Source organism: Falco punctatus (assembly GCF_963210335.1).
Source record: "Falco punctatus genome assembly, chromosome: 8".
NCBI lineage: Eukaryota > Metazoa > Chordata > Aves > Falconiformes > Falconidae > Falco > Falco punctatus.
The window spans coordinates 38,983,907-39,006,227 of NC_137588.1; the positions used below are offsets into that span (position 1 = coordinate 38,983,907).

General features: G+C 42.8%; 1 protein-coding gene across 19 annotated transcripts in view; it reads right to left on the reverse strand.

Annotated features, from left to right (window-relative positions):
- GTDC1 (glycosyltransferase like domain containing 1) overlaps window positions 1-22,321 on the reverse strand; it is a 342,121-nt gene that overhangs the window by 144,887 nt on the left and 174,913 nt on the right. For 10 of the 19 annotated variants that reach the window (XM_080399708.1, XM_080399704.1, XM_080399703.1 and 7 more), the window contains 3 exons: window positions 20,564-20,634; window positions 19,774-19,865; window positions 344-12,349 (listed from right to left, as the gene is read on the reverse strand). In XM_080399708.1, coding sequence (XP_080255834.1) covers window positions 12,266-12,349; window positions 19,774-19,865; window positions 20,564-20,634 — 247 coding nt within the window. In that variant the 3' untranslated portion in view covers window positions 344-12,265. Of the gene's footprint in view, window positions 1-343; window positions 13,194-14,222; window positions 14,392-19,773; window positions 19,866-20,563; window positions 20,635-22,321 lie in introns of those variants that run through there. The other 9 variants (XR_013930064.1, XR_013930065.1, XR_013930066.1 and 6 more) reach the window with 8 other exon arrangements.

The window sequence follows — 22,321 nt, forward strand, 5'->3', positions numbered from 1 at the left end:
GTCCTGTTGCCCCATGGTTCACTCTCCCCACCACAAAGAGTCACTAATAATTTTGCTCCTTCTATCCTCCAAGAAAGGAAAGGGTGGGTGGGTGTGTGTGTGTGTGTGTAGCTGAATTTTACTGCATTTGTGAGGCTCCTTATTATTATCAAGATGGGGGAGATGTGGATATCTCATTAGCTAGGAAGCATATTTTACTGCTTAAGAAATTATATTCCTCTCACAGATTTCATAGGCTGTGCAGCTAGGAGAGGGAGATGGATGTGTTCTACAAACTAGGGTGAATGCCTGCAAAAATAGTGTTAATGTTCTGCAGGATTTTTATTAAAAAAAAAAAAAAAAAAAAAAACACCAAAACTTTTCTCCTTATAATTAAAATCTGACATTTCAGTTCAACAATGCTAACCCTGAGCTCATTATGTTAATGTATAGTGGGGGAATGGCATCCCCTCTCATTCTCTAAACCACGCTTCTAAACCTCTAAACCAACCCATGAAACACCTCCCTACAGCAGGCACGAATCACTCTGCCCTTGGGCTCTTTAAGAACAACTTTTCTGAATATAAGAAATCAGCAACGTGTCTCACATATGGTGCCTTTCATCCCAGTGAGCAGCAAGAGCTTCACAACCTACACCAATGGCACTGATTTTCTAATTTTTTTCTTTAGACCCCTAAAATGCACAGCAATTCAAAACCTTTTAACTATAGGTATTGGTTATCACTTCAGCGATGCCATTTCTGGTTGTCTTAGGTGGACCCCACCAAACGAGTGCAGGGACCACTATTTATCAATGGACCATCACACTCTGCACAAAATCACCATGGTGTCTGCTGAAGAGCTGCCCTTTGCAACAGCAGTCTCAGAAAACTGACAAAATGAGGGATGCTAGATCAAGATGGGACCATGAGGGGAACCCAGGTGACAAGTGTTGATATAGAAGGGACTTTGGTCTCAGTGCCGTGACTGACATCCTTGCCCCAGAAACAAGTATCTAATAATCACAGGAGATAAACATCACTTTTGTCTCTTTGTTGGAGAGAAAACATCGCTGAAAGCACCGTATCTAATAATATCAAAGGTTGTGGCGGCTTCTGCATCACTGGCAATTTTTAGACCGGTAGAGGATGAGGTTTTCTGGTTCAAACAGGAATTAATTGAGGGAAGTCATATGGCTTGTGTTATACACGTGACACCAGATGATCCAAATAGTCCTTTCTTGGCCTTATAATCTACAAATAACCTTGTGGAGGTACTACTCTCCTGTGGATTAGTGGCAAACCAATGCTCCTCTTGCTTGGATGAGTTTTCTGATCTAAATACCATCCAGACCTGCATGGCCTACAGGATTTGACTGGATAACGGTCTCAGACGGAGCCATTGCCAATTAATGCCAGACATGCGATAAACTGGGGTAGGACACGCTCCACTTCAGGTGCTGTATGATTCTGGAGTATTGTAGCTACGTAACAAGCCAGGTCTCAAGAAAAAATAATTTTGCTGTAAGGACACTTACAAATATAATTTTATACTTGCTATCTTACATTACCTTGCACTGTAAAAGACCCAGACTATCAGACACCATGGAGCTCTTTGGCTCTGAATTAATCAGATTCATTTGCAAGAGCAGGATATAATTGTGGCCAATTTTATAGTCCATAAAAACCATAAGATTCCAGAATTAACGTGGGGAACAGGATAACCTATTCCCATATGGAAAACAGAGCATATGGGGTCTTGTCTATCTTGCTTGGATTACAAGGCAGAGGAAATACCTGGCTGAGCAGTGCTCAGGCATTATCAGGTGGATGACATTACAGGAGCAAGCCGGGTCTTTATTTATTTGCTTTATAAGGATGCCTCTGAGTTCAGGTTGTTTGAGTTACATAAATGCTAAGCCTCCTCCAGACTAGCTCCGCAGCCCTGATTGCTCTAAGTCCTCTGTCGTGATCAGTCAACACTGTTTTCAGAAAGCTGGGGAATGCCAGGCTGCACCCCTCCAAACCAGCGCTGAGCTCCGCCACCACCTCAAAGTCGACCAGAAACTTTTCTTAAATGCAGCTATCCTTATTTCTGTCCCTATCTCTAACTGTGCTTCATTTTAACCCCTAGGATGATTTGCTATGCAGAAGGAAATGTGTAATTTATTAAGTCAACAACCACTTCCTATAGTATCTACAAAAATTTATTCTGAGGTTTCCCGTCCAAGTAGGAAAGTTATTTAGATTTGCAGGCTGAGACCGTAGCAAAAGGTGGAAAAACTTACAGTCATTACATTGATTAATCAGCTGCTGAAATTTGGCTTTCCAGCATGACACCTCTATTCTCCGAATGTGTGGCCTACTGCAACGTAATCAATTTGTCTGTGCAGGCTCCAAAACCCCAGAGCCACACAATGCAAAAAGGCAATCTTCTGCCCTCTTTGACCACAATAAGCAACATTACTGAAATCACCGCTCCTGTACAAGTGTAGCATGACCCCATATTTGCAGGCAGCAGAGTATGACTTCATTAAAAATCATACACTGTGCTAGGGATTCCCAGCTTTCACAAGGCAAGGCAGCAGCAGAGCAGCATATGTCTGAAACCGATAGGAAAATGGGTAATGCCTTAAACCCCACCTCTGCACCGTTATTTACATACGTATCTTTCATCTGATAGAGGCTTCCCCTCCAGCACCTTGAATATATCAGTCCTAAGGAAGAGACTTTAAGTTCAAAGAGTGCCATCCCCAAACCAAAGTAGGGGGTTATCAAGTGAGGTGCGCCAAGCAGTAAGACAAAACATATGCATTTTTAATAGGTAGCTGCTCCTCCCCCTCGAGGAAGCCAAGAAAAGAGACTCTCTGAAGCTTCAGCAGAAAACAAGTTCAGTGGATTTCTACTCAGGCTGCTATTTGCAAAAAACAAAATTCACAACTCTCATGTATCTTTGCTAGATGTTTTCCAAGCACTCTTCAAAGCACGCCAGCTCCACCCTTGGTGGTCCTATTGACCAGGTGAGCCCATCTCCATGCGGCATTGAAGAAGAAGACGGGGTGTGTGGGGGTGGAATAAAAAATTAAAAGGCCATGAAAGAGAAACAAAAATCTCAACAGGTCTGTATGGAATTCCAGCAGCACTTTATTTATTAATGCTTATGTAGCTACCATTGTATTCCAGCTCCCAAAGACAGATCTGCAAGGAATAGGCCACATGCTGATTGACAGCAGCCATAATTCCATACAATGAGACTGTATTAAATTGTTTGATGTGATATGATACTCATCACTTGTAACTGATCAAACATACTGCTGCATCAAACAGTATTACAATACAATCAGGCTGGATATGGTTCCTGCCAAGGCTGTTCATCACATTGCACACTTCTGCATTAAACATATCTATTAATAGCATTGACAAACTACTCCTATCCAAATTTTTCCAAAGAATTGTACGACATGAAATGTGCAAAGAGCTCCATACATAATGCTTTGCAGTTTGCGGCAGCGTTTCCATTGGCTGAATGCTTCCACATGAAAGGCTTTGCTGATTTGGGGATTTTTGCAGGATAATACCAAAACTTGCAGACCTGTGCCCCAAAACAAAGACGTGACATTCCAGCTTCCCCCCCCCCCCCTTTTCTTTTTTTGTTATTCGTTGGGGTTTTTTTTTCCCCTTTCCTAAACACAAACAAATCGGAAGATTTAATATTTTTTGACCAGGATTTTACTTTTGCTGTGGTTTCCCCCAGGAGCGCTGCTCTAGCCTGCTGTCTTGCAGAAGGGAGCTGTGTTTGCTAACACTGACCCCTTCAGAGGCGGGAGACATAAATAAAAGAAACAAATTCCTTGTCACCACTGTTCTTGCTGCAGAAATAGAGGGTGAGATGCTGCAGTCCATGGGGGACAGGACTTGCTGTGACATTACAACTGTAGGGGCTCTCTCAGATGCAGATTCTTAAATGAGCCCAGGTCTCTAGAGGGCAGAGGTCAGCTGTCCTCAAATCTGTGTGAATGCTAGATTAAGTTTATTAATCTCCCTGCTTTCACTTAAAAAACAAATTATAGGACGGTTAAATGTTAATGCCCGGGAGCTTGTGAGACGATGAATGTCCTCAGCTACCACCGCTAGTGGGAACACAAGGTGTTCAGACCCCAAAAGGGGATTAGAAGTTAGTGCGATGCATCGGGGAGTGTGTTCTTGTGAATTACTGCGTGCTTCATGCCCAATGCATGTTTTGTTCGCAGCAGACACGAGTGCAAGACGTGCAGCTGCTGCATGGAAAGCTGCTGGCCCCAATTCAGGTACCGATGACTGCCCAGAGGTACAGCAGATATGCCCACTACGCTGGAGTCAGGGGTGGAGGGGGCATAACCTCAGCCACAGCTTTTTATACAGAATTTATACCTCTGCTTGGGTGAGATTTGAAATACCCATCTGCACTGACCCTCCAGCACCCAGGAACGGCATGAAACCAAGCATGCAATGAACATGGTATTTAGCAACCTTCGAAACTGCTTCTATCAAGTGTATCTCATAAAACTACTCCAGCGTGTAAAAATGAAGTGATAAATGAGTATGAGGGTTCCATACAATTCCTGGTGGACAGGTATGCACATCATAATTGGACAATCTGCCCCCTTGATTGCTATCTCAGCTTGGGAGACAAGGATCACATAGCCATGGAAAATATGAAGTAATACGCAGGAATGCATGCCTATCTGAAGCTGGCGCAGAATACCAGGGTTTTTTTGAGTTGGGATTGTATACATTTCACATTTATGACTTCTTGCAAACTACAGTGACAGAAGGTATCTTTTGTCCTGCTTTTCACTCCTGTAGTGTCAGCGTGAGCAGATTAAACACACTGCATGGTAGCAAATTATCTCTCGACAGAACCAGCTCCATAAAGATTATTTCAGAAAGGTGTGTAAGGCGTTTCCTTAATGTTAAAAAAATAATAATAATTTAAAAAAAAAAGCCTTTCAAGATAATAAATTGTCTCGGAAAGATACCTTAAAGACTGACTTATGATGGAAAACATACAGGAAAGAGCTGGGAAGGGCTTTCACACCCTGACGGGCAGCTTTTAGCAGCAACAGCTCAGCACAGTGCACAGAGCAAAAGAAGCTGTAACTTTCTGTCTGGGTGTAGCTAAGTAATTCAAGATGCTGCAAGTTAAATGTAACAGTAGAAAGGAAGAAGTTCAAAAACAAAGTCCCAGGCATTTCAGCGCAGCGTATAGTATGCTAAATTGCGGTATTACAGAAATTGCTGAGAGTTTGGCCACAAAACGTTTCATACTGCACCAGCACTCTGCCAGGGCTGGGTTCCAGCAAGCCCAGACATTTTTCCCTTCACCTGTGCTCACCCCACCCCCTCCCCCTCCCTCTTCCGTTTGTTAACACAGAATGAAAACTGTATCAGAGAATTACAGCCCTTATCCTAAATGTACCTCTCAATTTATTAAATCAGCACAACCAAAAATTCACCATGCATCAGGCAAAGATAACTGCAAATCTGTTCTTACCCTCCCCGTACCACCTGAGTGCCGCTATTATTCCTCATCCTTGGGGAAAGGACCCCATATGTGAGTTTCAGAAACCACCTCAGTAACTCCAAGCATCATTATCAATAGTAGGATGAACTGCAGCTGGGATGTACTGAGAAGGCATGGTAATACTCGCCCTAATCTCTGCATTCATCTCACTGGCCCTCGCTAGGAAGTTTAAGTACATTTACTGGGGATTCTTCAGCCCTTGAAAGGTAGGAAGACATCTATGAGGCTTGACGTACTAGCTAATTAACTTGGGTTTGGAAAAAAAAATCTTCTTATCTACTTAACTTCGAGACACTCTCTTTGTTTTTAAGCCTGCAGACTACCTTCTCTTTAAAATGCACGTTACGTACAACTCAGTAGTATGGAATGTATTATTTTTAATGAGGATCTATTTTAACTTGGACCTAAAACTACTATCATTTGACAGAGGGTTTTTTAAAAAAACAAAACAAAACAAAACAAACAAAACAAAAAAAAACCCCAAAAAACCCAACACACATTTGCAGAATCAGCTGAATGATAGCCTATAGACTGTGTTTTGCAAGGCAGGCTACAAAACCATCACACTTTCTTTCTTAAAAATCCAGGAATACGAATGTACGACTCCCTGGAAAAGGTACCCCCAAATGCATACGACACCCCCCCCCCCCCCCCCAAACCTAAAAGGAGCTTAAAGAAATCTTCCAGTGCCCGTTTCTTGGTCTGTAGAAGGGGGAACTACTGAAGCTGGGAGAAAGTGATTGAATATGTGCCTGCAGGAGCCGGGGCACGTGAGTATTTCACGCAGCTTTTCCGACAGGAACACAGACGTGAGCAACTCCTGTAACATCCCTACTCAGAATTAAACCCTACCAAAATTTCCTGCCAATTGCACGGAGCGATTTTAAAACCCTCACCATATTCCTAGCAGATAGAACAGTGGCATGATTGACCAAGCTTTTTTTTCTTCTTCTCTTTTAAAGTACACATATGATGATGCATCATAGTTATAAACAGATGGTATTTGGCCTCCTTCCTATTCTCAACATTTGGAATTCCTAAACTATGTGAATTAAACAATAATATTTTATAAACATACAAGGGATTTTGCTCACTGCTTTGTTAACATAGAAATTATACAATGCTGACATTTATTTAAATTTTAAAAAGTAAACAAGAGTGTGTATTGAATTAAAGCAAACTAAAATCAACAGAAAGAAATATGTTCTGCGCGCACATTACCTACAACGGCACGGGCCTTTTTAGGGGAGACGTAATGGGATGAAGCACAAATTGTAGCTTAGACAGTCTGATCCTTTGTGCTCGAAAGGCTCATTTAACACCTCGCTGTAAACAACGGATATTTATACCATAATTGGCCCCTTGACCATCAGTTGTTCATTTACTATGTAACCTGCTATTATGGAGTTAAAAGAAGTTCCTTTCTGTTGGCTTTTCTAGGAGTGAAAGTGTGTTTGCAATTTCAGTACCAACTGGATTCAGTCTAACACTTGTACTTCGTATGAGAAACATTTTCATAATACCAAAATTTGGGGGAATAGGAGTATTCCTGCCAGGAAGGGAAGAAGAAAGTATTGGTTCTTAAAAGAAGAATTCTGTTTGCTCGGTTTCCTCTTTCCTTCCTGCTTTAACCCCTTGGTAGGCGCCTCTCTAGCTGTGCGGAATTAAGCAGCACTTAGGTTTTAATCACTATTCCCAGGTCTGCGAAGAGGTTCTGTGATGAATAAATAATGAATCAGAGATTTTAATCAGTGTTATGATTTTGGAAAAGGCTAATTATCATTGTTTACAGACATGCCTTTCCAACGCCTTACCTTGTTTCGCCTTCAAAGCTCCAAGGGTTAAGTCCCTCGCCCGCAGCCCTCCGCTCCTCCCCAGCGCCGCGCTCCGCGCCCGCGCTGCTTGCCGGCTTTGCGGGTATTTCTGCCTTCTTTGGGTTGTTGTTGTTTTTTTTTTTTTCTCTTTTGTGGGTTTTTGCCTTTTTTTTTTTTCCTTTTGAGCGCGGACACCCAACCTGTGGGAGAGACGGAGCCGAGCAGCGGCAGGCGCACAGGGCTGGGGGCAGAGGCTGCCTACCCCGCGCAGCCGCTCCGCAGCCGCGGAAGGGCCACTCCGGGGCGTGCGGTGTGGTAGTCTCTGCATATACAACTTACAAAATAATCTTATTTCCGAAATAACATCATGTTTTTTATTATCAATAATAGCGCTAATGACCAGCGGCGGGGTGGGGGGGGGGCGGGATGCCGTCCCGCGGAGCCCCTCAGGCGCGGAGCCAGGCGGAGGGGCGCGGGGGCGCAGGGGGGGAAGCGGGGGCTCCTCTGCCGCCCGCAGCGCTGCGCCGGGCTGCGCGGGGAGGCGCGGAGCGCACGGCGGGGCCGCAACCGCCCCCGGCTCCGCAGCGTCCGCTGCGCCCTCCCACCCTTTAGCGCTACTATTGTCCATATTATTATTATTGTTATTATTATTATTATTACTGCTTTTGCTGCCACTGGCCTCGTTTAACCCTGGCTCCCCGCTCTGCCCCAGCTCCATCCCCCTGGCCTCGCCCCGGCGGCCGGGATGGGAAAAGCTCTTCCCGGGGATGCCGCCGTCCCACTCCCCCCGCCCCGTAGCAGATGCACTTCGGGCAGCTCCTCGGGCCCGGCCAGCCCGCCCCCCCCTGCCCGGGACCCGCTGCCCGAACCCTCTGCCCGCTGCCTCCGCCCCGCTACGCGCTGGCTGCTGCCGCTGCTGCCGCCGCTGCCGCTATCGGAGGGTGGGTGCTAAGTTGTAGCACAGTTACATAGCACTTGATTATCGGTTTCCAGCAACAGCTGTGTATATTCGCTAAGAATGTAAAGAAATATCAGAAGATAATGCAGCATCGCTATTTATTACCCTATAATTAAAGCTCTGACAGTGCTTCTATTATAAAACCTTCTTTGCAAGGGTTCATAACTCAGAGGCAAAATTCAGAGGCAAGATGCAGCCTTGCTTACCAGACTGAATCATTTAAAAAGTGTTTCAGTTAAATAAGGCTAGCCTATTAGAAGGTAAAATTCTCAAGAACTTTCATTAAGGCACCCATTTATATCTGCAAGTAGAGGACTGCCAAGTCCCCCAAATCGAGGATATAGAAGAGGAAAATATTTTTTTTCCAAAAATCAAGGATTCAGGGAAAGGTTTTAATATAATTCTCTAGGAAATCATTCCCAGGAAAACAATTTGTTTGAAAGAAAATGCCCTCCGGTCTTTTCCACACAAACTAGTCTTGGGCTAGTACATGAGAACCAAACTTAAAAGTGACTATGAACAGAAATGAGACTGGGTAATTCATTTCAACTGTCCTTACTGGAATAAAAAACAGAGTAAACAGCTCAAACAGGGAAAGGTGAATTTAATTTTCAAGGCCCTTTAACTTTTAATAATCTGAGGAACAAGATGGGAGGTACATTCTACCCTCCCAGTTATCCTGATATAAATTCATTCAAGATTTATATTGGTGTAATAGAGAAGCAGAATTTGCTCCATGATTTCTAATGAACTGCTGGCTCAGTCTCTAAAAATGCGATTAGAAAAATCTAGCCTCCTAATTCAGAACAGCTTTCAGCTAAGTCAGAGGTCTCGACGCTGCAAACGCGGATGGAAGCTGGTCTGTAGCATGGCTCCTCGTGGTGCCTGCAGCACGACCAGAGCAGGGCTAGCAATGCTGGAAACTGTTTGCTACAAAATTCCCTAGTTATTTTAGGATTTTCTTTTCTATTATATGGGAAAAGATGACTCTCATGTGGAATAAACCTGTGTTTCCTGCACTCTCAAGTACTAAGACACAAGGATGGCAGGATGAGGTGCCTGGCCTGTAGTGATGCAGGAGGCAAGGAGGCTCCGGTAGGAGCATGCTCGCAGCGTCTGCAGGAGTCGAGAAAACCCCTGCGCCCCTCGCTCCCTACCTAAACCTCTCCCAAAGCACCTGCAGTTGGCTGTGCCAGTGCAGGTGAAACATCAATAAATATGAAAGTAAGCCAAGGTCTAATTCCGTCATTTTGCTCATAAGACTAGGTCTCTGCCTTCACCGCTTACTCATGTGTGTAGGAAAAACGGGACTGAGATCCCAATTTGTCTCTCTGACCTTCTGAAGCGAAGGCTTTAAATGAAGCAGTGTGGAGCGGCTGTCTCGTTTGATCTTCAGAAACTGTGAGGCAAAACTCCTCAGGTTGTTTCAGTCTACGGGGGAAGACTGCCTCGGGGGAAGCATCGCCTCCAACTACCTGGCTGTCCTACCTCACCCTCCTGACTGAGGACCTCAAGGGACATGTCAGGGTGCCCTGACATGAGGCCAACCTGCAGGTCCCAGGAGATGCGGGAAGGGCATTTTCCCCTCCTCACTCCGGAGCAGCTGTGCATCTTCACTGAGAATGTAAAGAAATACCAGAAGATAATGCAGCGTTGCTATTTATTACCCTGCAATTCAAAGTTCTCGCAGTGTTTCTATTATAAACTGTTATTTACAAGGGTTTGTGACTCGGAGGGAAAATTTTCCATCAAGATGAAGCCTCACTTACCAGACTGAGCTGGGTATGGTTACAGCATCACTGATCAGTCAGTAAACCAAGGCAGAGCACCACCTTGCCGAGCAGCTGGGTGAGACCTCCTCTGGTCACTGGCCTGCTCAGGGTGTGCACCGAGGACAGCAGCAGTCTTCAGCTCAAAACCACAGAAATTGGTGTATTGAGCCTGTTCACCACAAGCCCTCATGCGACGTTACAGCGTCTCTTTCCCTTTTATTGGTTTGCAGAATGACTCACTGTGAAACTCGAACCGATTCGCTTCAATTGCGCCATGCCTCAGTTTCCCCATCAGTAAAGACAAAACAAATATTCTCATTTGCTCTTGCTGGTGCAAGGTGTGATAACATTAATGAACACCTACAATACCCTCTGGTACAAAGCGCAAGGCAGTCCTGCTCCTTGGCTCTACCAAGTGTGACTACCACACCTACACAGGCTGCCTTGAGAAGATCACTTCTACTCAACCGCATTCAACACCCACAGCCAATCTGGGCTTCGGCTGAGCAGAAATGAAGAGGAACCAGCATACAAGAGAGATGATTACTGCAACATTACAACTTCGCAGTGCTAGGAAAATAGCCGAACACTTACCATCAGATGTCCCTCAGGTTTTTGGTTGCTTAATGGAGTAATTTTTTTTTAAGGAGAGGTACTGCACGCTCTCCCTCACGCTGAAAACAGACATTTCAGCATCTTGATGGAATCAGAAGGCATACGTGTGGAGAGGGACCAGCCCGTGGCTTTCACCTGCTGCAGACGGTGCTCGGGCAAAGGGAAGATGCTGATGGCTGCTGATGGGTGACAGCCTGCTGGGAGAGGGAGAGGAGGTACCCTGTCTGACACACGGGGAGCTGAAACCATATCTGTCCGCAAACCGAGGTCTTACTGGGCTTCACATCGTAACACCTCACCGACAGTCCTCTTCTTGATTCTTCCCAGAGCAGAGTTGGAAATCTTGGAATTGTCATAATGTTTTATTATCGCTTGCAAAACAGATTCTACTTCATCAGATAAAGACACAATTGCATTCATTGACTCTGACACAAGGATACGCATAGTGATAAATATACAGATAGATGTACACACTTATACATGAATGAGATATGCTAATTAAAAATTGCAGTGGGCACTTTATTAAAAATTTATTGTACAATCTACATCTTCAAAACATTTTACATCAACAAATATAGCCGTTTGACTGCTGGAATCATAAGTGATTTATCTTTAAAAGACTGTATTTGTAACTGGATGCAAAGATTCTTGATGAACTGCCATTACATTTAAACTACTGGTTTTTATTGGAAGTATTTTGATTGTTATCTGTTTGTTCTCCATCCTTGAGAGAAATAAAACAAGTGTCTCGGCTTTCATTTTATCGGATAGATGGCACCATGTAGCATATTTCCCATGCTAGTTTGAATTACAGCTGTTTATCTTTCAGCTTTCTTTAAGATTAATTAAATGCAAATGTAACTCCACGAATCATGGGATTACCTGCCAGACCCCTTATTAATACCTTCACTTAAAAACCCCCGTGCCAGAGAGTCATTAATTTGCCAAAAAAAAAAAAAAAAAAAAAAAGCGCTAAAGCAGCCCTTTGCCTCCAAACAACCCGGAGATGGCTGCCCAATTAGTCCGGCAGTGTTCGGATCCTCCTTTCAGGCCCTGTGGCCCTTTGAGGACACAATAAGGCTCCAATGATAACCTGGCAACCTAGGTAGAAACTCAGCCAAGTGTGAGCGTTTGAAGCTGCAGCTTGGCTGCCATCGTGTCGGCGAAAAGAAAGAATTCAGGCACCATGTCATCCAGTACAAAGGATAAAAACAGATTCAACCGGAAATTCAATGTGGCACCACATATGGGATACATGAGTGCGGTTACACAACAGGCCACATATTTTTTTTGAACAGTCTCCTGCATGTGATGCCGAGGACATGTGTAACCATCATAACGTCTCTAAGAATCTGTATTTAATTTGAGCTGGGGTGGTGGCAGGGATTGGAGATCTGAAGCCGCCACAGGTTTGTGGCAGATGGCTCTGTGTCAGCTATGACAAGCAGCCAGGCTCGGCTTCCTCTGCAGATTTTCTTTTCTCTCTGATCAGGTAAATATGGGCACACTCTGGAAACTTCCACAATTCTGCCTGAGGCTGCAAGTTTGTGACTTAGCCCCATCTGTCACAAATCTTCCCTCGGTTCTGCTGCAAGCAGAGACCTGAATTTACTGCCGAGCGCTGCCCAAGAAAAGCCAGCCGTCTCGCCCTACGAGGAAGCAGAAGAGAAAAGTGCACGAAGCCGCGTTAGATGCTGGGACACAAAAGGGATCTCTCCGGCACTGGAAGGAGCGCGGCTCCATGCCGCAACGCGCTGTGACCCGAGGGGTGCAAGCCAGGCGGTCATGGAACACTTAGGCGGCGTTATCTGGGTGCATTCAGCATTTTATTTTTAAAGACAGGTAAGCTGGTCGGCGGCCCCAGGGTGCTTGCTCCTGGATGAGCACCATCAAACGCCATCTGCTTCATCGGCGGTCCCGGCAGACACGCCAAGGACCTGACACCCGCGGGGACTGACTGGCCCCTCTCGCCCTCCCACATGGCAGAACCGGCCCCCAGCAGGAGTGAGGGCCTCACTCTCCTGCCTGACCATCGCTGGTCTGGCCTCTGGGCTCTAATGTAGGGTAACCTCAGAGAGAATTAATTCAACTCCTTTTTGGGGGGGAGTGATAACTCTGCGAAGGTCTGGGCATTCGTTGGTTGTTGGTTTTTGGTTTTGGTTTTTTTTTTTTCCAAGAAATAGGGATTCAGTCAAACATCTCCTAAATATGTAGAGATCAAGAGAAGCAAAGTTTTCACATAAGCAAGATCTCCCCACGAAGAACAGGCAGCACAGTAAGATGACAGTAGCAGTACAATATCTTCTATGAAATAATCAACTTCTTTGTTTTCCATGTCCTAAGATCAGAACCAAAGCAAATATTATCTACTCTGCCATCATTAGACCTCAGAGTTAACCTTTAGAATTTCACAAGGACTGTTCATCCCGTTTAGACCTGCTGTTTCAGGACAGCTGGAGTTCAAGCAGACACTACTGATCTGGCGTACTTTTTCTGCATTAAAAAAAACAAAACCAAAACAACACCTTAACAAAATTAAGAATTAGAGACTATTATTCAGCACAAAACCTGAGACTCGGCAGGCAAGACAGCAGAGTGATTTACAGAGGAATTTGCATTGGGTCAGCTTTACTCCATGACCTAGCTCCTTCCCTCCGTAAGTGAGTATTGGGAAAGAACCAAGGTGGAAAGCAGCCTGTAGTAATTACTTTTGGAGCTCAACTTTCCAACTCCAAGCACCTTTGGAAACCACCATCAAAAGACAGCACTGGTTTACACAAACTGGGTGCACTGTGAGGCCGGAGTCAGAGCTATATAATACTCCTCAGTAAAGTAACAGTATTTCCCTGAACAAACTGGTCTGCTCTGCGGTTTCCTGTCTTGGTCTTTAAAAAAGTTTCATTCTTTCTGCTTTTAAACAAAAAACACCAAATGTGGGATGCGAGTCTACGCAAGATAAGCTGGTGGGTACCTTGCATAGGATGGCTTAGAACACATTGACCAACTACAACAGCAGGAAAACAGTTTCAGGCTTTCTTTCTCAAGGTAATTTCAAGAAACTTTGCTGAAAAAATAAGTTTTCACGCTTTTTGCAGCTTTTCTTTCAAAGTCAGTCCTACTTCCTTTGACCCACTCCTCCATCTACTGTTTTACAGCAGTTGTGGTTCATCTGCCACTTTTCACTTGCTTCCTAAAACTAAATTGGAAGCTATTTAATACCGTTTGAATAAAAAGTTCAGAGTCCTGGTGTTTATGCTGAAAGATGCACATGTAACCACCTGCTTAACGAACACCTTCTTCCTGCCCTACAAGCTCAGCCAAGTGCTGCGAGCCATAGACAAACATTTTCAGAGCTGAAATCTCCTACATATATACCTCAGAGAGCAAGAGCAAGGCAAGACCTGGAAGAAATGCATGTGCGGTCCACACAAATATATGTAAGTATATGCACACTTATATATGATGTCTGTATATGTATGGTTGGATCCCAGAATGACCTAGTAGGCAACTTCAACAGCCTACCTGCTCGCTCATTTCTTCCCCAGTGAGGATCCACATTAGCACACGTGGTAGGGTGATCCTAATCACAGCTGCTTCCAGACCTAAGGTCGGCCCAAAATGCTTAAACTGTGTCCCACAGTCCAGCAGATCTTCTCACCCATGCAAACCTCCTAAGCCAGCTGGATTTCACCTATAACAGCCATACATATGGGAAGGGATAATGTCAAGACTTCACGCTAACCTGGATGCAACCCCGAGCAACTTAATCCAACTTTGAAGTGAGATCCTACTTCGAAGCTGGCCCCCACTTTGAGCAGAGGCTGACCAGATGAGCTATAAGGAAATACCTCCCTTAATTACTCTATGATTTGATGTTCTAAACAAGTAACCAAAGTTTTCTTTCACATAAGAGATCCTTACATTATATACATTTTACTTAGGATCCCGTGCCTTCGCACTGAAACAGAGATGAGAGAGCATGGACACAGCACTCCCAAGTTTACAGGCTGCTAGAACATTCCCACAGAGGCTCTGAGAAGCAGATCTAGACCACCTCCCCCTCTGAAACCATTCTGAATTATGCTCGCTGGAAATCAAGCATCTCAGGGGGCAAATACAAGTTTCCCATTTGCGCTTCTAACCTCCTCCTGACCTGCACCTAATACTAACCAGGCAGAAGCACAAACTCAGTACACTGCTCTTTTTTCCCCTGCAAACATGCTCTGCTGATGAACAGAAAGCCAGCAGGATGGATGGAGATATCTGTACTATTTGCATACCCTATAAAGCTCTAAATTAACTTTACCAGCTCAGGACAAAAGATCTGGAGAACACTGTAAGCAAACATCTGCTCAATATACATTCACCATTAAAAAAGTAAACGGTAGGTTCGGCTCCATCAGGAACAGGTTGGAAATTATCAGAGTACAACATATCACATAAACCGATGGCATGGCCTAGAATGCTCTGCAAGGCAGTGATCGCCCCAGCACAAAAACAGCTCTCAAGCATCAAAATGGCTTGAATGATGAGAGATTAGAATATAAAAATAGAATTATATTCACGAGGAGAGACTGAAAAGACTGGGATACTGTAAGTGCTTTACAAATGTTTATGAAATAATGAATGGTATAGAAAAGATGGATGGGGAGCTTCTGCTTCCAGGCGACCAACTCCAGAATAAGACAACACAACTGAAGGTGGGGAAACCCTGACCCAAATTGAAGGAAATGCTTTTAACGCCATCTGTAAACATATGATGAACGACTTTGCTACAGAAAAGATGTGAAAGACAAGACAGGTGTTTCCAAGGGCCTGGATGTCAAATGGAGAACTATTACGCACAGCCTGGCAACGTTTAACACTAAAGGGTTCTGAAAGATGATAAAACCTCCAAGTCCAGGGTTAGGACCAATCTCTAACTGTGAAAGACAAAGGGAAGGTCTTTAATAACCTGTTCCTACTTGCGCCACCCTTCTCCCCAGTATCCACTGCTCACTATCAAAAAACTGGTACTGGACACATGGCGTGCTGATCCAGAGCCGCAGTTAGCATCCTTATGGAAAAATGGGTTTCTCGTGGAGTTTGTGCTGGGGAGCAGGTAAGGATCAGGGCAGAGGCATCGTCCCTGGCTCTTACATGGCCTGTACAAGAACTCAGGACAACTTCTGCTCCTTGCAACAGGGCTGAGCGGCTGATGGGACAGCTGGTATGAGGTCCCCTGCACCCTGACATGTCCAGCACCCCGTATCCTTAGGCTGAGAATGCCGCCTGCTGCTTTCCTAGCTATGCCTAAATATTAAAGCTGGAACAGGAGCAGTTTTCCCTTCTACATGTTTTCCTGAAGTACCAACGATGCTGCTTTATCTCAAATCAGAGCAAAAAGTGAAGGAGGAAAAAAAAAAAAAGAAAAAAAAAAGTTTTGTTAGAACTGCCCTACACAGCCAAATCCTGAGACTGGAAACAATTCAGATGTCTACGGTCTAACTGGGATCTTAATTTGATTTTACAGCAGTTTAATCCCTTTGAATTCAGCAGACTTCCTTCTACGGTGGTGTAAGAAAGAAAAAAAAAATCACGCCATGTGTCTTTTCATATGCAGGTGAGCTTCTGTAGTGTGATGGAAATGAGAAGATGAATGTCAGAAAGTGGGCCAAATTCTTTTCTCCATTAAACAAGCATGAGTGAGAGTAGGATTTTTCTGTAGGAACTGAAGCTGACAGCATGTCAACCAGCACTCATTCAGCTGGGAGGGCTGGGAGAGATTATTTAAAGTTGTCAGCTCCTTCCATGCCTGGCTTTTGGCAACTCTTCTTGTCCCTTTCCACTGTATACTCTTTATACATGCTGTTTTAAATTAAGAAACTGAAGTGAGGGAACTGAAAGGTAAACTTAAAGACAATAATGCAGAAGCAAATGTTTTGCCCTATTTTTCTTTCTTTCTTTCTTTTCTTTTTTTTTTTTTTTTTTTTTTTTTTTTTAAGTCTACTAGATAGGGAGCTTGCAAACACTGACAGGTCCTTTGGTGTACTCTGACGGAAACTGATGCCCTGTTGCTGTTACTTGCTTCATTCTGGCGCTTACTGTGGCGACCACAAACACCAAGAAACCAGACAGCAATGTTTGATTCCATAAAACTGAAACAGAACAAATAATTGAAAGGAGGTTCACTTTCCACTAGTCTCAATCTTCTGCTAATAACTGGTCGAAGGCGATGTCAAAATGCAAACAAGCCCACCCTTGCCTGCTGTGAGAATACACATGGTCAGCAATACTTTCCAATCATTTGGAAAGGTTTTCATAGGTGCTTGCATCACAGACATTTTTAAAAGTGTGCCAGCGTGCATCTCCTCTGTTGAGTGAAGCCAGTACAGCAGAATGGCTTGGTCTGTGTGTCCGCACAGGACTGCTGGCTGTGTCCGCCTCCCTAAGCCGCCTGCCCCGCTGCCATTTATCTCCCTTCTGCCCCCTAACTTTATCAGCACGAGCACTGAGGATAACTGAAGGAATAAACTGCCTGTTTAATTAGACCGCTGTTTAATTATTATGGATATCCTTAGTAATAAAACCCCAACAATATCTAAAAGGATAAGCCAAGGTACTTCTGATGATGATTACTTCCCAGACTAGGAAGCAGAATCCCCAACCAGTAGAGAAAAGCACTATTTGCTTTGAAAGTATTTTTACTTTCAAGAAATCACAGACGCGTTATGAACTTCAGGCAGAGAGTATGTCAGGAAGGTTTCTGAAGGACAAGCAGCTACTTAGCATGCCCTGCTGTGCTGGGGTCCCTTTCCTTTTCCACTATAGTATATATAATATTGTCCTGATCGAAAAAAAGTGAGAATCAGGTGGAAGTGTTGGCGTACCCTTCACAATTTCCCTTTTTTCATCTTCCGAAACACCAGCGCTGTCCCAGCTATAATGACATTAACTACACACGCCTCGGCCAGCACTTTGCAAGGAGGTTCTGCGGGTCGTTCTGTTGCAGAAGGCAGACCTGGTGTACGTGGGTGTAGGTACAAAAAGACAACTCTAACAGTATTTTCTGAGCTGATCCAAAGCCTATTAAAGACAACAGGGATCTTTCCTCTGATGCTTGCAGGTTTGGGATTAGCCTCTGCTTTACTAATTTGCAAACGATCCCCCGTTCGGCTCAGTCGCTACCTGTTGTGGACCTTCAGCTCAAACGCTCAGCAGATCTGAATGGGGCTGCGCTGTTAACAGCGCACAAACCCTACACCAGGGGGAGGATAAAACACCTTCAGCTTCTGCCTGCAAATCACGCCAAGGGTTTTTAAAAAAAAAATAAATAAAAATCCTTCAAGCAAATTAGCATGCCGCGTATGGGACTTGCACACACATTTTAACCCCATACTATTTTACATCAGCATTTCCTCGACCGTTATTTCCATTTTTAGGGCACCTCGGTTCTGTTTAGGAGCTGGGGATCCATACGTAGAGAAGACCGGTGTGAACGCAACTATTAGCTGAGCTTGAAGCACTGGCAAATGTCAAGGTAAATGTTTAAGGACTGTTTTCCCTTTGAAGCCACCAAATACAACTATACGATAGTATTGACTCAAGAAGTAATGCTGAACACTGGAAGTGTTCAGTCAGCATTTTAAACTATTATGAGCTACCTTCTGAACCATTGCCAAGTTAATAGACAATGAAAGATAATGAGCTTGAAATTGGGTGTTAAATTGCATTTTTGGTTCTCTCCTTTTTTCTTGAAGTTTAACTGTTTCCTGCAGAAACAACATCATCTTTGATGTATCGTTATGTAAACGTCTATTTTTAGGTCACCAAAAAAAAAAAAAAAAAAAAAAAAAAAAAAAGTCAGACATGGGCTAAACCCTTGCTCCTCCTGCGACGTGTGCAGGAAGGGTTAGGGAGGCAGACGACATGCAGCAAGACCCAACACTTTCTGGTCCCCAGAGGGAGGAAGGTGGAGAAAGGAGGCTAGGTCTGCTGGCAGCGTGAGCCTCCAAATTAAGAAGGAGATTACTCGACTTGCTCATTAACAGTGTGCCTGGACGGCGACAGCCAGGGAAGGCTAAAAAGACCGCATTTGTATTGCACGGGTAACACGAGGAGTGTGTCTATGCACTCCCGAGCCTTTTCAGCTGAATTCAGGTTTTTTACGACCTGAAACACCTCTCCTGTGCAGGGGTGATGTGTATCCAACCTGCCCACGGCATAGCCAGGACTGTGAAAGCCATAAACCGCTGTAAATTTACATATCAGCATGCAGAAAATAGCAGTTATTTTTCTAACAGCAGCATCGTGTAATAATAGCCCTTCACTGGAATAATGTCAAATTTAGTGCTTCATCCACAATCGTGTAATTAAAAAAAAAAAAAAAAAAAGAAGAAAGTGTGACTGCTAGCAGTATAAATACACCACTTAAAAATGTGCAAGTTGGTCTAGCATTGAACAGTCGATAAAAACTTGAATGGAGGGTCTGCCACTGAGACTGCACCTTATCCACATAAATAAATGCAAACAACAGGACACAATAAATATCAGTAAATTATGCTTCTGATAAAGTTTTTTACGTTCAACACATATTAAAAAAGCAAAGCATTAAAATAATCATGATCATGAAAAGAATTCAAGTTAATTCCAAAAGGCAGAGAAATCTTACCTGATACCTGTCACCTGCATTTTTTGAGGACTGACGATTAAATTAGGATAGGAAGGTAGGCTTATCCTCATTACTATAATTGTAGGATCTTTCTTTTATTTTCCTTTTAAACTAATGAGTTGCATTAATCCAGGTTCATTTTTATAAGCCTCTTGGGTCCAAATGTAAAGGACAGTCATTTTAGAAAACAATAAATTAAAAAAAAGCATGTAGCATGCATTAAGTGCACGTATTTCATAAGACCTAGGTTAATACAACTGGCATCTAGTTTAATTAATCCTTGTTAGTGTAACAGCTAATATCCCTCCCTAGCATGTTTCCTTTAAACATTAGTATGTTAATTAAATGTTGTTTTTTTAAGGGTTTTTTTCCTTTGTACTTCAATATGGCATTATATCATCTAAAACTATTCTGAACAACTACCTTATAGAGATGTTTCCTTACAGTATCTGGTCTCTTGCAGAAATTCTGAAGCCTTTTAAAAAGCTGTTCAGGTGTAGAATACAGATATTCAGCTGCAGGAAAAACAGATACATTTTTAATGAAACAAAAACCTCAAAGCACACACTCGATATTAGTCACTTTACTAATTAAAAATGCATATTGCTCTGTGCCGCCTCGTGTTTTACATTATTTAAGCATGATTTTATAAGGTTACCTCAGCTCACAAGGATGTTTAATGCTAAATAAGACTGTGTAGTTGTGCTGTTTAGACATCTCCTTTGGGTGATTAAAATACATTATTCTAATGTAACACAATGCATATGTGATACATTTAGTGATGAGATTTTTCAAAGAACTGGTACTACATGAGTGTGTATCCTGTACTGCAGTTGCATACTATTAAGTATTAAATTGTTTAAATAATTTGGTGTGATTTTCAGGCCTCAGGTTTTTTTTACTGTGTATCAAAAAAAATCTGCAAACCGCTGCAGCATCACTGACCTTTTAACAAAAATCTATCATTACGGGTTGTGTATGCTAACAATGAAGAATGCTATTTCAAAACTTGCTTTTGTGTTATCTTAAAAGAACAGATGGCAAATATAAACTTCGTCTAATGTATTAAAACACATAATATTTTCCTTAACACTAACATGTTGGCTTGCCAAATAAACAATTGCTTTTGCTCAAGTTTATGCTCAAACTTTGTATTTTAGCACGAATCACGGTAATACATTTCAGCAAAAAGAATATGCAACGAGGCAGCTACCTGGGAATATCTCTGGGTACACCAGGGCTTTGGGACACAGCGGGTAACAGCCGCAATATACAGCTTCGACCCTGAAGATCAGAAATAATAAATACAGGAAAACAGACGTTAGTGAGCCAAAAACTTCTGTTGGTGCAAGAGCACTGAGGTTGACTACATACAGCAAGCAAAACATTTTTTAATTCAGCAGCATAATCCTTCTAAATGCCAAAGTTGCTCTTTTTAAAGAAAATTTTATTGATCATATGAATTACATAGAACAGAACAGCAAGCATATGTTTTGTTCGCTGAATAAATCAAAGCGCAGCTCTGCATTTTTTTGTTTTTTAAATACTGTTTAACACATTTTATAATCAGCAGACAGACACATGTAACAACATGGTGAAGTATGGACAGCTTTTCTTAATAATGCTGCAGAAAAACGAGGGCACACGTGCGCACGTTGGGCTATATGGGTCCATGCACACAGATGCACACGATCTCCGGTACCTGGCACAACGGATCCTCTCCTTAGACTTTAAGACTCCAAAGGTTACAGTTAAATATAGCCCAGGAACAACTTGCAGCATGCTTTGGGCTAGGGTATTTTTGCTCCTGCACATGCCTTGGATAATTTCCTTTATTTTGGGGGACATAAACTGTCATTTTTTTTTTTTTAATAAATGCTGATGAGATTCCTTTGCCAAAGCTTGCGATGCTTTGTACTCGTGCTGTTTTGAGGAACAATTTATGTCTCTCTTGTAACACCAAACCCAAATATTTTATAAATGCGACACAACGGTGCAAAGTTTTCTAGTAGCGAACCTGAAGGAAAGCTATCCTCTTCGTCTCTGCATTTTAATAGCTGAATAGGTTAAAGCATCAAGGTTTCAGTTTATTTTTTTTGCATAATGACCATTGATCTGACATAATGTCCCTCCAAAGATACAACTGTAATTTCTGCTGGCCAGAAATTACAGAGTGAAATTCAAAACACTTCTTAAAATATGTTTATTTTATGAGAGTCTTTGAATTTCCTCCAACATGTTGACCATACGAGGACTTTATTTTTAACTTCAGTCTCCCTCAATCCCCAGGAAAAAAAAAATATCTGAAATCTTGTCAGCGTTCACCTTTTCTGTTTTCAGTGACAATCCAAAAGGCTTTCACTACCTTCATGTGCATATCGGGTTTGGGACTTTATTACAGGCAGAAGGAACTCTGTTTCCCTTAGATCTACTCAGTTTTAAACAGGAAAAAAATAAAATAAAGAATAAAATCTCCAGCTTTCATGCTAGAAAACTATGCATATCCACAAATCCCAAAGATACACATTTCCCTGCAAATGCTTTTGCTAAGCAAGGACTGCTAGGGTGGTTTTTTTTTTTTCCCCTAAACTTTTAAAATTTGTAATTTATGTTTTTTTTAAAATAACATATGCACTTCAGATTGCATTTTAAACATTAACAACAATTTCAAAGTGTACATCGTCTAGCACTATATTTTTTACCAAAGGGAAATGTTTCTGATGTGTGATTTAATTGATGATTTCAGTTCTTAAATATTGTGTCATATGTCAAAGCAAATAGATTTTTAAAGTTTTCTTTAATCTAGGAGAAAAAAAAAGAGTGAAACTGTGGACATTTCAGTAATAGCTCAGATCACTAAGTTATGTTAAAATATTTGCTTTTTAATCATATCGTCTGCAGGAAAAAAAAAATAAAAATGAACAGCTCCCTAAAACAAAACTGCAGGCCAAGATGCAATCTGAGTCATCAT